Source organism: Dermacentor variabilis, chromosome 1 (assembly GCF_050947875.1).
Source record: "Dermacentor variabilis isolate Ectoservices chromosome 1, ASM5094787v1, whole genome shotgun sequence".
Taxonomy (NCBI): Eukaryota; Metazoa; Arthropoda; class Arachnida; order Ixodida; family Ixodidae; genus Dermacentor; species Dermacentor variabilis.
The window spans coordinates 52,695,639-52,711,800 of record NC_134568.1 but is presented as its reverse complement, the minus strand read 5'-3'; the positions used below and the strand labels follow the sequence as shown (position 1 = coordinate 52,711,800).

At 45.1% G+C, this 16,162-nt stretch overlaps 1 protein-coding gene across 1 annotated transcript in view; it reads left to right on the top strand.

Moving 5' to 3' along the window:
• LOC142577966 (cytochrome P450 4V2-like) overlaps positions 1–16,162 on the top strand; it is a 47,746-nt gene that overhangs the window by 20,196 nt on the left and 11,388 nt on the right. The window contains exons 6-7 of the mRNA XM_075687394.1: positions 10,175–10,301; positions 11,608–11,862. Of these exons, the coding sequence (XP_075543509.1) occupies positions 10,175–10,301; positions 11,608–11,862 (382 nt within the window). The remainder of the gene's footprint in view (positions 1–10,174; positions 10,302–11,607; positions 11,863–16,162) is intronic.

Genomic DNA, 16,162 nt, shown 5'->3' with positions numbered 1-16,162 from the left:
GTGCCCTTACAACGCGGGCTCCGACCTTCAATACAAGCCCAAGTGGGGCGCCTTGCTGAAGAGCTCGGATTTCACGAGCAAACTACAGGCCGTCCAGAAGGCCCGCGACGTCGCGGAGAGTCACCACCTCCCTGTCACGTCGTGGGCGGAGCCACCAACTTGATTGGGTAGACTTCGGCTCCCCCAATCAAGTTCCTCAGGACACTCTAATAAAGTTCTTGTCACTCTCACTGTGACCAAGGACAAGCATGCTTGCTCGCCGCGGGCGGTGGGAAAATTTAATTCCGCGAGTGTGATTTTAGCATTGTCAGTGTCAGAAAAGTTCCAGTATTGATTTGTCATTTCTTTTTCTATGATATTCGAATTGAAGAAACGGGCGTTATTCAGACGCTTTCTATCTGCTCAGAGAAGACAGCCTAAGGTATTCTGTGTAAATTAACTCAGCGGCAGAGCAATGTTTAGCAAACCGCCACGGTTCGGCTTGTTGGCATTGGACGTTACGCGTGTGAAAAGTGGACCCAAATTCCGAGCAGTGAGTTAACAATACCTTTAAGGGTAGGCTAGCGAAAACCTAGGTGAGGCATGAAACATTACTCAGGAAGTATTCAGTGGCTACAGTGGCACCCAATGGATATCCTGTTGCGATGAGCTCCCATAACGTGGGCATACTTCCCAAGTGCACACATGGCACAAGTGACGCAATAAACTAACTGAAATTTTAGAAGGAAAGTAAATCGCGTCAGAAAACACGCAAAATACTATGTACACATGAGCTGAAGGCCGGATAGCCTTAGCTTCTAATTTGGACATTATGAGAAAACAGAATTCTGTCATAAGCAAACTGTAAGACAAAGCCTCTCGGACGACAGCAATTCACTTTTGCGCCAAGAAATGTCCAGGTATAGTATTCTTGACACGTCCTTGATGAAAAATTCGAAGTTGGATGTCCTGTTTGTTTCCAAAACGCTGCACGGATATGGGGACATGATTTGTATGTCCCACAGACGAAGTGTTTAACTGGATACATGTCAGGTGACAAACAGTTATCAAGAATCTGCCTTTTTGGATCGCACCAAAGGCTTCGGGAGGGTGGATATTCTGCACAAGGACGACCGTAGAGTTGGCTGCCCGTCAATGTCACATATAGCTGCAAATATGGAACGTGTGATGTAATTGATGCATGAAAATTGCCGTGTTACTGTGCGCATATATCCGAAGGTCTGAAATCGAACAGGAGTGCATGTCGCCACATCTTTCCCAAATATTTATGTAAACGGTAACTGAATATGAGAGCAATACCTCGCACACTAACAGACCAATAGAAAGAAATCAGGCTAAGGCTTAACGTTTGGAAAGCACCAGAAATGGATCCGACGTTTGTGTTAAGCATCACTGCCGGAGATAAAAGTTGGTGCTGCTAGTATGACAAGTATGACCCTCAAACGAAGCGATAAAGCGCTCAACTGCGAGGTCATGGTTCATCTTACCCTAAAAAAGCGAAGCGACAACCATTAAAAACGAAGACATTGTTGATCGAATTTTGTGATGCTATGAAGTTTGTGCACCATGCGTATCTGCTGTACGTGAAACAATAGACGAAAAACGTCTAGGTTGACGTGCCAGAACGCTTGCGCCATGCGATTCGGTGACGTTATTCTGGTTTTTCGTCATCTGGACGGTGGAAAACCACACACTGCTTGGCCAGCCTAGAAATACTTGGCCAAATACTATATGCCTGATCTACCACATCCTCATTTCACCGGACCTGCCTCCGTGTGATTTGTTTTTTGTTTTTCCCCCACTGGTGAACTGGCTGCTGGAAAGGGAGCGCCATTAATATATGGCAACACTCCAAACTGCTGTGAAAAATGTTCTAAACAGCACCGGGGATGAACCGTACTCTGCTTCCTTTCATTCCCTCGAGACACGTTTGTAATGGTACTTAGACAGCAGAGAGGACTACTTCGTAAGAGGACTATATTGTAAGTTGAATAAACCATTTTTTTACGATCTCAGTCTTGGAAAATTTCTGACAGAGGTCGTATTAAAGAAATGTTGCAAGAGATTTTTAAAGTGCTGCTTAGAACTTCGGCAACACTTGTTAGGAACACATAAGTCAGCCGTCTGTAAGTGTGGCAAAATCATAATTCATTCATAAATTTCGATCCTCACAAAGCAGCGCTGGTACTATGAGAGAGACCACAAAGAGGAGGGCTCCGGAAAAATTCGGACTATCTGGAATTCCTTAACATGCGCCTCGGTCTAAGTACGCGAGCGTCCTTGCATTTCAGTCCTATCGAAGTGCGCCCGCCGCGGCCGGGAAGTATGGTGAAATCAGAAACGCGCTTAGTTCCTAACTGTCCTAAGGCGTCATACACATGGGAAAGCAGCAAGAACGTACTCGAGCGCTTTCTTTCTTTAACAGAATCGCACTGAAAACCAAGCCAAAAAAAGATCGAACAGAGGCAAGAAAAGCAGCGTTTTATTGTGTGCCTCTTTCATGTTAAATATGGGTGACAATTTTCAAACATAGAGACCAGCAAGGGCAGCAAGTCGCGTATACCGGGGCAAAAGAAAAAAAAAAGCACAGGAGCGAAGAGCATGAGTCAGCACAACACTCGGCCCTTGCAAACAATGACCAAATGCACTTTGCTCTAAATAATCTATAAACACTCATAACTCATTTTTACGTCAGACATAGCCACAGTTTTAATTAAAACTTCCTGTACAGACATTTAATGTAACTAGACTTCTAATCAAAATCCTCAATCATACGGTGGAAATTTTTAAGGTGTTCTGGATGAATTAATGAATGAACCGTGAAATGAGAGTCAACACATGTTTAGGCAACATGTGATGCGGACGGATTTCGAGCAACGAACATTGTTAAAAAAGTGACAACGTGTGGTAGCAACATTTGCGAGAATTGGCATTTATTAAGTCAGAAATCCCCCTCTAAGTTTCAGAGGCGAAAGATTAACTCTATTTACGAAACTTGTCCGGACCAAATGCAAGAGACGCCAGACTACTCTCACTTGCTCGAGATTCCGGTAGCATACGCGTATTCTGTTCTGACTATACCCTGCATTCTCTGAATGCGGCCAGTGCAGACATGCCCCGTATGTAATTTGAGCAATTTGCGACGCGACGTGCCGGCAGCAGTAATACCAAAAACGACGCGCGTTATGATGAAAAATAGGCTTGCGAAATGGAGCTCCGTGATGAATTTGACCAAAGTTGCTACCTGTACAAGTTGGAGAGGAAAGTGGAGATTGAATTAGTCATTCAGTTTTGAAAAGTGCAAGATATTCCAATCAACAAAGAGCATATAATGTAACAATGAACTAATACACACTGTTTAAGACGACCGTCATCCGTGAATACATCTGTGCTCTCTTGTAAAGTAAATGAGTGACTCTGTGTTCTAGTGGTAATTGCTGTCTTTTTTACTTTTGGTTATCGAAACGTACCACCTCTCCATACACTGTGACTTTCACAGAAAATTAGGAAAAACTGGTATCTGCACTGCACGTCACTTAGTGTTGGCTAAGGGTATATGGACAGCTTGAAAGTAACTACTGACTACGTAACAACCTTGCGACCTTCTTACTGATTTAAGCACATGGCCGGACGCAGCTGACCTTTAGTCTTCTCCAAGCCTTATCTACTCCAGATCGTCACATTACGCTCACTGGCACCGCTAATTTTAATTGTTATAGTTGCAGCTAACAACTCTAGGCTGTCGCCAGCTTCGGTGTGAAAAGAAATGCGCTCGCAATGTTCTTATTTCTGGGTGCGTTGGTCACTATGAATTCGTCCTGTGTAAGCTTTTATACGAAAGTAGGCGCTTTAATGGAGCTCACCATTTCAACACCTTCGTAGTGTATAAAATGCCGTACGGGAAGTCTAGCGAGTTAAAAGATAAGGTTGCTGGAAGCAAATTTTCTGCTGTTTATTTTCCCCGAGTATCCTCTGTGAGCATTATAATCAACGCATCCCCAGTGCGCACGTCGCACATCAGTGTTCATGAGCAGTCGTGCAGTAAGTCTCGACGTCCCCCCTCCATCCTCGCCCCCCCCCCCTTTCATACAATTCTCCCTGTTTTTCGCGCCCGCAGTGTTGACGTAGAAATGGGAAGTAGAAGGGGACGTTAACATGGCGTTAGCGTGCATCGCAACAAATGTAGCGCAGCTTCTGTGGCTGACCTTAACGTTCGCCAACGATGAACGTAAAGTTGCGATTCACGGCGCATTGCTGACGCACTACGCGCCTTAAATATGAGGACGCGAATCTCCAGCTTCAGTCATGAGGTTTTGACGGGCGCTTTTGAGTGCGCGTCCGATGTGTCTTTCCGCGTAATTCAAAGCGGCTTCGGTATACAGAGGTTGCGCAACGGGATTCGCCCAACGGGGGTAAAGCTCGCAAACGGAGAGAATGGCAACGCTCCAAATTAACGAAAAAAAAATGAGCACAGCCGGCACGAAACGAGTGAAAAAAGAAAGGAAGACAAAATGGCCGCTCGGTGCATTAAACCTCTTTCTCTTTCTCTCTCTCTATGTCAAGCAGTAACGCTTACTCAGCCCGTTTCCAGCAGTTCGTTCTCTGTGCCAACATTCCTAAGGTCGCTCGTTAAACCGGGGTAAGCCACTACGCACGCTCTAATGACGCTGGTTCAGCTGTCCACACTCGTCCATTGTTCACGACGCCGTCCACGCAGACAACAATGGCGAACGGAACCAACGCGTGCCGCGGGTCACGTACCGGCAGAGCCTGCCTGCTGTGGTCACAGCCGACCCTTGCGTTCCGACTCGCTTTGCGTGTGCGTTCAACGCCGCTTCGAACATTGTCGCGTCGCTTGAAGCGACAGTCAGAAGTATTCTAGCGATAATATTACTTTAGATCTAAGGTGTACGAATAGCGAAACTCTTGATTCGAATCGGTTAGGAATGTTTTATTCTGAAAAGTGAATGGCCCAGGGGTGCTGCTAAATGAAAGGGAGAAGCTCGTTTTCATTTTCCAGCAATATTCTTCATTTTTTCAAAGCTCATTGAATGTGCTTGCATAGAGATGAAGGTGGAGGGCAAAATATGATAAAAGTCAGCAGCGCGTCAGTGCACTTGCAGGATCGACTTGGAGCAACGCGACATGTAACCACGTTATGCCATGTCGACGACTACAATGTGAAACTCGGAACAAAATACTAAATGAGACGTAAGCAAGCGCTGAACCTACAAATAAATATCATTGAACTGCAACACATTTTTTGCATGCTTTATCCGCTGACGTAGTACAACGAGACAGTGAATCGAAAAAAGCAAAGCCTGAAGAATAAGCAACCGAAACAAAAAATTATAATGAACCGCCTGACCCAATGAATTAACTACCGCACCCTAAAAGATAATCAATTTCATGGTGGACCACGATAAAGGTCGTGTGCTCACACAACGATCATCGTGGCTCAAGATTTCCGTAGCCTTAAATATTTCGCATGTTGCCTACTTGCTATTTCTTCCAATGATGCTTACCGCTTTTAATTGCGGTTCGCAACACCGCAGTGGAAGGAAGGCTAGAAACCCCGACGAATGTTTACATGCGTATAATTGGTCATGGGATGGAATCCAAGAAACCAAAAGGCGCGTCTTATTCTAAATTATCATTTTTTTTGCAGGCCGAATAATTGTATAAGGATGTGCACAGTTGCATGCATCCTTAGAAAAAAGAAGCGTGCGGAGGAGATTAAAATAAGAGTAATTAGTCTCAACAGAAGTAAGGCCTAATTCTGGGCCTCTTTGGTAGACCCAGGCTTCCTGACACAGCACATTCTCGCTTTTCCAACAGTTGTGGGAAAGCTCCCAGCTGTCAAAGTATTATGTATTTAGAAGTGGGCGTGGCGAGTCACTCATGCAAAAGTGTGTTTATTCCAGAGATAGGTTCCACAGGTTGGTTGTCCAGGCTGTACAGAATGTGCAGGTTGGTTAGTCAACATTGAAAATGGCACGCTGGGAGACGACGGGACAGCTGAGGGTTGCAGGTTTTCTTCTAAGAATGGGGACATACAAAGCGCCAAGAAAGCACTGCTGATGTTTCTGGAACTTTTCTCCGGCGTATCAAAATACTGTGCTCTGCAAGAACCTCGTCACTAGCCCGTCTAGCAAGTATCGCGTCCACTGAGCACTGTCGAAAACGTGCGCCTCATTGCCGGTGACAAACATAAGAAATGATTCAATCAATGAAATCGGTAAACACTAGTATAGAGCCCTATAGTGCGTTCGAAGTCTGAAACCAGCTATTCAAAAATTCCTTGTTAAATTGGACTTCATTTACCAGACTTAGTCACTACATGGAAGAGGCACGATACAAATATTACTATAAATTACTGTCTGATGGTGAATGACATTGATCACCCAATAAAGAAATCTGCGCCACGTATAATGTATGCGCTTGTTCCGGGTATTTTTTTATAACTATTACTCTACATGAACATCGAAAATCACTGCTCATTACTATTTTCTATGGATATAAAATCTTATACTGCTCTATAAATGTAGACAGAACAAGGTATTCTATGTCGACAACAGTTGGTAAAATTCTAGTTTTTTTATGAATTAACTTGACAGTGGTACATCCCAAGTAGCAATTTTCCTTTTAGCGCGTATGACTCAAATTGTAGTTAAGTTGTAGTGTAATTTTGCGGCACGCGCTGCGGCATCCGCCTCTCTAGTAATATTTACGGGAATCACTGAGGAAAACACCCGCACTTACCCTCGAAGTTAAAAAGGAAAACCACTGAACGTCACCAACTGGCCTGCGCCTCCTCGCGTGTTTGTGCCTTTCTGCCCTGTGACTACTGTGAATTAGTAGCTACGCCCCAAGTCAACGACGAAGAATACCAACTCTTGTAGGGTATACGTACCTGCGCTAAGAATTTATGTGCGTGCTACATCGAAGGAGCACACAGTCTGTCTAAAATAGAATGAGTGAATGAATGAAAGTTTTATTTTGAAGAAGGGGAGGGCTCTCGGCCTCTGTTGGGAAAGAAAACTAGTTATTGCCCGCCCGCATACATATATCATGGTGCTGGAGCAACCTGGCAGAAGCTGAATTAAGGGGGCTCTTTAAGTTCTTTTCTGCGCGAAGACTTGAGTCCAAGTGGGCAGTACAGCATTAAAACTTCTAATTGTAACAGCGCAAACACATGCAACCACAAAGTACCAAGGACGAGACACAAGCGCTGACTGTCAACTAAATTTTATTGACGGAATGCGGATACCTTATATAAGGTATATAATACCATATATATATACCCTTATATAAGATATCCGTATTCCGTCAATAAAATTTAGTTGACAGTCAGCGCTTGTGTCTCGTCCTTGGTACTTTGTGGTTGCATGTGTTTGCACTGTTACAATTTTTATGTCGGGCAGTACAGATCCTCGAGCGACAAGCTTGGCCTCAAAATTTCCTCGCAGATCTCGGGTACTGAGGAACACGGCAATGTGGAGAAGCTTCATGACTCATTTCATTCCAGAACATGGCTTTTTCGTATATAGGGAGCCATATAAGTCGAATACATTCATGCTTGCGGGGTGCAATTAGCTCTTCAAGACGACAGTTCAGGCGTATGAAAGAAGTTCGCTTACGACATTTGATGCGTGGTGGAGGCGTTGTGCGGAAGTCCATCGAAATCACTAAGATAGATAGCCTACCACGCAAAATGCAGGAATGATGGAAAAAGAGATTGGACACATCGTAGTGTCGTAGCATATGACCTATTTTTCTTCCCAGACAGATCGCGGTATGTTACTTCGTCAGTATGAACCCACCAGTGCACAACAAGGTACGCCCGCGAAATTTCTAAGGACTTCGAGTTGCCAAAGCGGAGGCACTCGTCATCCGCGTCTTTTGTACTAACGTTCCGCAAAGAACGCGTTAAAAAAAATAGTGCCACGAAACTATTTACTTTGTAAGACTAATCTCTCGCTCTCTCTTGCTTGTATCAACGAGGAGCGTCAGCTTCAAACCTTGATAAAAACACTGCAGCCAGTAGCCCTAATGTTGCCACACGTCACCACGGCGTGTGGCAATATGAAATTTTATTTAAATTTAATGTTCCCAGGATGCTGAAATAAAGCTGGCCGCAATTATGCGCGAGTAGGACATTACGCAACTAAACATGTTACGCCACCTTATGTTATTTCAGTATGACATTACAAACAGCCTAAAGGAATTAGAATACGGTTTTAGATATTTTGAATAATGTTCCAGGCAGTTAGCTTTCGGGAGAGAGAGAGGGTAATGTATTTAATGATGGCTTTAGGCCTATTTAGGGAAGTGGGTAAATGGGAAGGGAGCTAAAGATGGCACATTTTGGAAACATTGCACTCGAGTCTCCACAGTACGTGAGCTGAGTGTCTCATTGACGTTAGCTCGTAGTCGGACCCTGTCCCCAAACGATGTCACATCCTTAGGCCGGTACATATACCGGAATCCCTTGAGTCCTTCCCATGAAATGTCGTCGCTGGCGACGGTGGTGCTACAAGCGCTTGTTGTCATATTACTGAAACGTCTTAAGTCTTTGCGGATTTGCCGTGTAGCAGCGACGCAACTCCTTCGTGTTCTGCAACGTTTGAGGATTTAGAAGCCCTTAGACGCGATAGCTGTTGAAAAGTGTCCCTGTGAGCGGGATTATGCATTTACTATAAGCTATTATACGGTTTACACGGCACCAAGCCGATTTACGATGTCTATGTGGCTGACACGCAGAAAACACCGAGTCCTCGACTTTAAGCGCACCATAGTTTTTCGTAAGGCTTCTTTTATCTCTCTCTCTCTCTCTCTCTCTCTCTCTATATATATATATATATATATATATATATATATATATATATATATATATATATATATATATATATATATATATATATATATATATATATCCCCTCTCTCTCTCTTTCCCTCTTCTGTGCGCTCGTACTGAGCATGCGTGTCTTATCCCCTGCCTTCTTTCATTCTTCGGACACTGGGCTGCTCTGCTTCTGCTTTGTCTCTTTTCGCAATCTTGTTGCACGCTCTTGTACCATCACAATCGATGCGCATTCCCTGACTTTTACGAAATAGATAATAACACACTCATGAGGCATATAGCGTACTACGCCTACCTGTGGATGTGGCATACAATTGCGTGCCGTTTGCTCAACGTAGCAATGCCGGTGTTGTGACAGAGCGAAAGAGGCGCCGCATAGCAAACCCAGAGAAAAACAACCTATTAATGATAAAAATATTTATCTTTTCGGAGAATTGCGCTTGCCACAATTAGCCAGAGTAGCACTTTTTTTTTCGCAGTAAAATATTTTATCATTTGTTCCCCTCGGATAAACTAAGCGCAGTTGGGTAGCCAACTGGGCTCAGTCCTGGTTAATCTTTTTCCTCCTCTATCACGCTGATGCAGGCGTGCACAGCACATAAATATGTGTATATTAACACAAGTGGGTGCTTGTCCGGATTCGAGGGTACGCGTTTAAAATGCACGGATACTGCTTGGCAACCTTTGTAACACCTGCGCAAAAATATACAGCTTAACCTGCTGTAAGGTAGCCTGCTACTGCTCCCACTTCTCTTAAGCATAGAAATTTTCAGAACACGCCACAGACGCACTCTTTGTCAGCTTTGTACAAAATAGAGTCATCGCTTTCCAGATCGCTCTTTATCACCGTTACGGTTCACGGTGTCTACGAGCAACGGTTTCTCTCGGGAGACGCCAAAATAACGCCCATTTAAGACGATGTGGCAAAGCCATTTCATGGAGTACAATTTGAATACAATCGACACGCCTTCATCAAAATGAGAACTTCCGACTTGGAGAGGAGCGCACGTGGCGTCTAAGTTATGGCTCGCCACGTGTTTTCTACGCAACTTGCTAAAAGAGCACCGGCCTGGCGCTCTTTGGCCACACTTGGCCCTTGCGCCAAACACCACATTCATCAAAGAGCTGATAAGAGTGCGTGCTCGACGCTGTTCATCAGCAGGAATGTTTAGTGACTCCTGAGCTTTGGAGCCGCGTTATTGAACGAGTCGACGTCTACAAAAGGAAGCGGGTAGCGTGATGAGAAAGCAGTGCGGGGTGGCCTGCGTCTTTTTTCTTATTTTTTTTTTTTGATGTCATGATCCATTGCAGCGCCATCAAGCTTTTCATGAAGAGAGTATTGCAGCCATGGACTTGGATCGACGCGGTATACTGGGCAACAGCGAGAGGCGTCATGTTCGGCAAGGTTGTCAAGAGGCTACACTGCTTCACTACCAAGGTGAAGTAAGGCCAGGTGTAGAACATACAGGACACTTGTGTTGTGGTGTGTGTGTGCTTTTTCAAGCAAAGCATTTTTGGTTGTAGATGCAGACAATTGAAACACTTGCGGGGTTGGTACCTTCTCACCACCGCGAGCGCGTTTGCGTTGACGCGTCTGCATCGTCGTTTGCTTTTCCCAAGCTCTTTCCTGGAAAATCACTGGAATGTAACGGCTGCTAACTGCTCCTTTATGTTCGCATTGCTGTCGCGACATTTAACGACACATCAGTAATGCACAGTCTTCCTTTTCAGTGCCAGCAAAGCTGCAGCCGTCGCTAACAAGATTTTCTAAGACTATCGAGAGCGCAGTCCCGCAGCAGAACGATGGAAACACAGACTCGCTTGAGGTGGAATCCTTCTGCTGGGATAGAAACAAGCGCTGGTATCGAGGATGAAACATAGCCTTGGGACATTTATAGCCAGCGAAAGACATGGAGATCCCACTGTTAGAATACTGCACCAACACATTTAAAGACACCAACTAGCCAGATCATGGTCGTTTTGCGAATTGTGTTCTTTCGGATACTATCTAAACAGAAAGCGAGATAAACGAACCGTGCTCGCATGCTTTTCTTTCTGTTCCTATTGTAAATGAGAAAGATTATCATAAGTACCTCAGCTATCTGCTTCTTTCGGAGTAAAAAGCTAACTATATATATAGTTATAAAAACACCAAATTTTCCTTTGGCTGTTGAAAGCACCATGAATATAAATCAGTAGCCATCTTATGTGAAGCCAAGCAATTAAAACAGTAGGACTCTCGAGTGCATTCGTCACCCTTTTGAGAAGATCATAAGGTGAAGAGAAAAAAGAAAGCTTTCATGGCTCATTATAGAACGTCGCCTTTATGCATGGCGGCTTGCATTGTAAGGCGCCAACATCATAATAGAAAATATTTCGCAGTTGAGATAATTGGGACATGCCTGAGCACCCATGCGATAGAAGTGTATGAAAGAAAGAAAAAATAGAACATGCAGGAAATCGCATTAAGGAAGGACACAAACTTTCATTGTTCTACATCACGAGAGTCGGAACTCCGTCTCAGTTCGTCACAGAAAGAGCGAATCAAAACCTCCAAAGAAAAGTTGCAGCAAAAGAAGCGCCGGAATATGTGGCGATTGTCAGTCACGATGTTACGAAAGCCCCCAGGCGGAGATTGAGCAACGGTTTTCTGAGAAGCGCGTGTGGCTAAGAAAGAAAAAAAAAGAAGAGTCGTCAGTCTGACTCTACCCAAGGCGTGGCCTTCTTCTTCCTGCACAAAACAGGTGATCGTTGAGCGTCAGAAAGCCGAGGCAGCCAGGCGCTCAGCCGCGAGGGCCGAGGGGGAGCAGGATTTCCTTGATACCGGTGGTTCTCGTGGCAAGGCGCCGACGGTGCCGCCGGCTCCTGGCACCGAGGGTACAGCCACCGGAACTGGTGCCGAGCGACCAGCATTCCTGGACCTGCTGTCGCACTACTACCGCAAGGGCATCTTTAGCGTCGAGGATATGAGGCAGGAGGTGGACACCTTCATGTTCGCGGTGAGCTCCTGGGATGAGAGAGAGACGGAGCAAGGGTCGGCAATCTTGAACAACTGTTTTCACATGCGGCGAAAACTGAAGCATGCCAAAGAATGCATTTCAGTGAAAACTGATGTCATATTTAGCACTGAGAAACGCACTCACGCATGCACGCACGCACGCACACGCGCGCACGCACGCACGCACGCAGACACACACACACACACACACACACACACACACACACACACACACGCACGCACGCACGCACGCACGCACACACACACGCACACACAAATCACGCACCAGTTTTGCAAAAGTAGTCGTTGCTATAGTAGGATATAACTTAAAGAAACAGCAGTTGGCAACCGAGGCACACGGACCGCGCGGGGTGGTTACTCCACCAGTCAAGCAAAGAAGCAAACAAAATCGTCGTCAAGCGACCATTTCAAAATGGCGTCGTGCTTAATATCTCCGGAGCGTATGCTGTTCTTGAAGTTATTTCATCGGCGGAAGCAATGAGGTATGCAAAATACATGGGAAAATGTATCGAGTCTGAGCATTTCACTCTTGAAAAGTCCGCGGAGCAGTTAATTTTACTGCTGACTCAGTTTTACTCGTGAAATTTCACAGCCAACTGAAGTGAACCTTTACAATAAATAGTTGCAGTGAAGCAAGCGTTTGATTTGAGTTCAATAAAGAATTAGGCTTTCACCGTTCCACTATAATAATATTTGGGGTTTTACGTGCCAAAACCACTTTCTGATTATGAGGCACACCGTTCCACTATAAAAGACAAGCGAAAACATGTAAAATTAGCTGCTTTTAATTTTATTTTTATCGCTACCGCCTTATTTAGGTAACATGGAAAGTTTGAAGTACGAGCTATGTTTAACGTCACGGAGGAACAGTGGCTGGCGGTTATTATAGGGTGCGTGCGGGTCTTCACTGCAGACTTAAGTTGTATCCGACTATAGTTCACATCCTTATTGAGTTGGATAGTGTTCAACTGACGAAAATTCTGAAAACGTACGCTTAGTAAGTGGGCCTAAAAATGTATTTTTGGGTTAGTTAATTTTTCATGGCTTGTAACCGGCACCAGAGAACACCTCTACGCAAGGACATATCACGGGGACCACAAGGCTAACAGCTGAAAGCTTAATTATCAGTCACTCATAATAAATGCTGGCCGACAAACACTGAACCGAACATACACATCAGCACAAGGGTACAAAAAAAAAAGGATACGCAAAAACAATTGTGGGACCCGCCGTGGTGGCCTAGCGGCATTAGCGTTGATTGCGCTGCTAAGCCAGAGGGCGCGGGATTGAATCCTGGGGCGCTATAACGTAAAGCTATTCCAAACTGTTTCCAACCCATTTCTGCAATTGGCACTCCACGAGTGGTCAAAAATATTTCAAGCTACCCCCACTTCGCCTCTCTGCCACGCGATTTCACGAAAACCGCAATAAAACTCGCCATCTGATATGACGTGTACGCGCCGATTATGCATTAGTAAACCGAACAAAATAAGAATAGTTATTTCATTCCACACCTGTTTAGCCATCAGCCCACCGCTATTAGATCAAAAGCGTTCGGGCCGCGCCCACTTCACCTCTCTGTCACGCGACGTCCCAAAACCACAACTCACCTCGTCAAAGTGACGTGTACGGATTAAACATTCGTTAATATGACGACCAAAACTAGGTTTTTTTTCTTTCGGAATAGCCGAAAATTACTCCGTTCCAAGAGGAATAGAAGATGTGTGGCCTCCGATCACTCTGGTACTGGTTACTCGGAACTGCCAGGGAGAACAAATTTATTTGCGTGTAAGAAAATTTTCCCGAAGAAGTATAACGTTTCCAAAGCCTTTCGACGCGTGTACGACATCGCTGTTCCAATTCTTCGCTGAGGATCCATTTTAGCGACATTTTTAACCTTCGGTACCACGCCGTCGCGATTATCGACTAGCCACCGCAAACAGCGGAAGCGGGTCACTCACAGACGCCGGCACCTGTATACATCCTCATCCGGTTATCTATTTTTACTGCGCTAGTTCGGCCCCAGCGAAACCCTCTCCCCTTCTGTACGCTCCCCGCCTCTTGGCAGCTAATCTAATAAGAAATACCTGTCAATGTAGGCAATATTCGCATTAAAATCAAATCAAATTGCTCCTCTAAACGAGGAGAGTGCCTGATTGGGCGTTTGAAACAGCGCTACGGGTCACCACCCCATGCTTGCGTCGATGGTTACCTAAATTTGACGTAAGGAAATTGCAATAAAAGCAGATTGCAATAGTTTTTCGTTATAGAACCCCTGGCCGCGGCGGCCGCATTTCGACTCGGGCCAGATGCAAGAACGCCTGTGTACAGTGCAGGAGGCACGTGAAAGGACCCCAGGCGGTAAAACTTAATCCGGAGTCGCCCGCTTTGACATGCTTCATAATTATTCCATGATTCTGGCACGTAAACACCCTTGAGTGGGTAAATTTTGTTGCGTTTCCTTAAGCAGAGAGCTTCAGGAACGTGGTTGCTACGACAACGTTGTGGTTTAGGGTACGAGCCCCAGTGCTCCTTTGCGAAAAACAGCACGTGACTTCCGCCACACTTTCTACAACACGTCCGTGCTGGCGTTGGCATCCTCGTCGCTGTCCTTGCTCCGTGCTGCTGAACATCTAAGCTGGCAATGTAGAGTCGGCAGGTGCGCATATTTGTTGCAAGAAACTAGCGTTCTGTGCGGATACGAGTATGACCGGCTGACCAGATGAAGTATGGAATTTAAAATTAAAATTAATAACATTATTAGGTTTTACGAGCCAAAATTACGATCTCATTATCAGGCCCGCCGTAGGTGGGCACGACGGATTAAGTTTCAACACCTGGGCTTCCATTTCATTCAGTATACTTCGCGACTCATGTGAATGGGCCTCACGTGCGGCGTCTCTTCGGTCAGGTTTCGCGGAAATTATCAAAGAAACGAAACAAGATGGAAGACGAAAAACTGACATCAGTTTCCCTGGAAGGTAAAGTGCATACTACGGGGTAAATTTTCAAAATGTCTTTTCTCGAGATAAGGTTCAAAGCCGTAAAAAGCTGTAAGAAACGCTGCGCCCGCTGTATTTAGCAACACTCGGCATCTTCACGCCGCTTTCTTTATGTACATGCAGATTGCCTATATCTGGCTGGTTGAAAAATCACTGCCTGTTCTGGCGTCAGAGTGCGGGACCCTGTGCCTATAATTAATAAATATCACTCGTCATTGTCGCGTCTCCACTAAGGCGGGCAGCACACAAGTTTCCAAAATGAATGCGATAAGGTGCCACATTTGGTGACGGATATTTTGAGGCACCATTTCATTTGAAAAGATTCGCAGGATGGGCTTGACCTTAAAGGATGAGAAGAATCATTTAAAGGCATGCTCAGATTTCTTAACCTAGAAGTTGATTCGTGTAAGCTATCAAGCTTGTAACTGATGAAACTGCAAATTCAGAATTGCTTTATCTGTCAAAAGTAACGGGAAGAAAGCTCTTTCTAATTTAGAAAAAAAAAACACAAAAGACAAACTGACTAGGTTAGCATTTTGTGGGTGGGTGTTGCATGGCACTGCACAAGGCCCGCCCTCTGTGCCGTTCAGCACGCTTTCAGCGAATCGTCCAGTATGTAAATCAAAGCCAACATGAAAGTTAAAACTATACTACTGCAATCGGCAGTGCACGCTTCACGCAGACGACAAATTGCTCTGCTGTAATACAACTTACACTTGTCAGTCGTCGTTCTTTGCATGGAAAACGGATTGCATGCCTGTATGAAACCAATCCATGAAATCCCTGCAGCTTAGTTTAGTTGCACAGCGGAAACTTAGTTACTGTGGCAATGCGCGGCTTTGGCGTTGCGCAGTTTCGATCCCGCCTACGACGGCCTCATTTCCATGGGGAGCAAAATGCAAAAATACCCGTGCATTTAGATTTAAGTACACCGTTAAAGAATCCCATGTGGTCAAACTTGATCCGGATTCCCCCCCCCCCCCTCTACGACGTTACTCGTAATCTCATGTTTGTTCTGGAAGACAAAACCCCATACTTCTTTTTTTTCTAGCACTGATGATCTATACTTATTTGCGTTCACTTCGCACTTGCGCTAACCATTTGGGGTCATGCTGGAAGAGACGCGGGATGCTTTCACTCTCCCTCTATAATGAACGGGGCACACTTCAGATACACACGCAACAAATAACACAGCTTCGCGCAAAAAGCTGCTTCAAAGCCGCTTCTCTTCCAGTGCCTTCTCCACAGCCTTTGGTCGGCCGTACTATCGACGTTAGG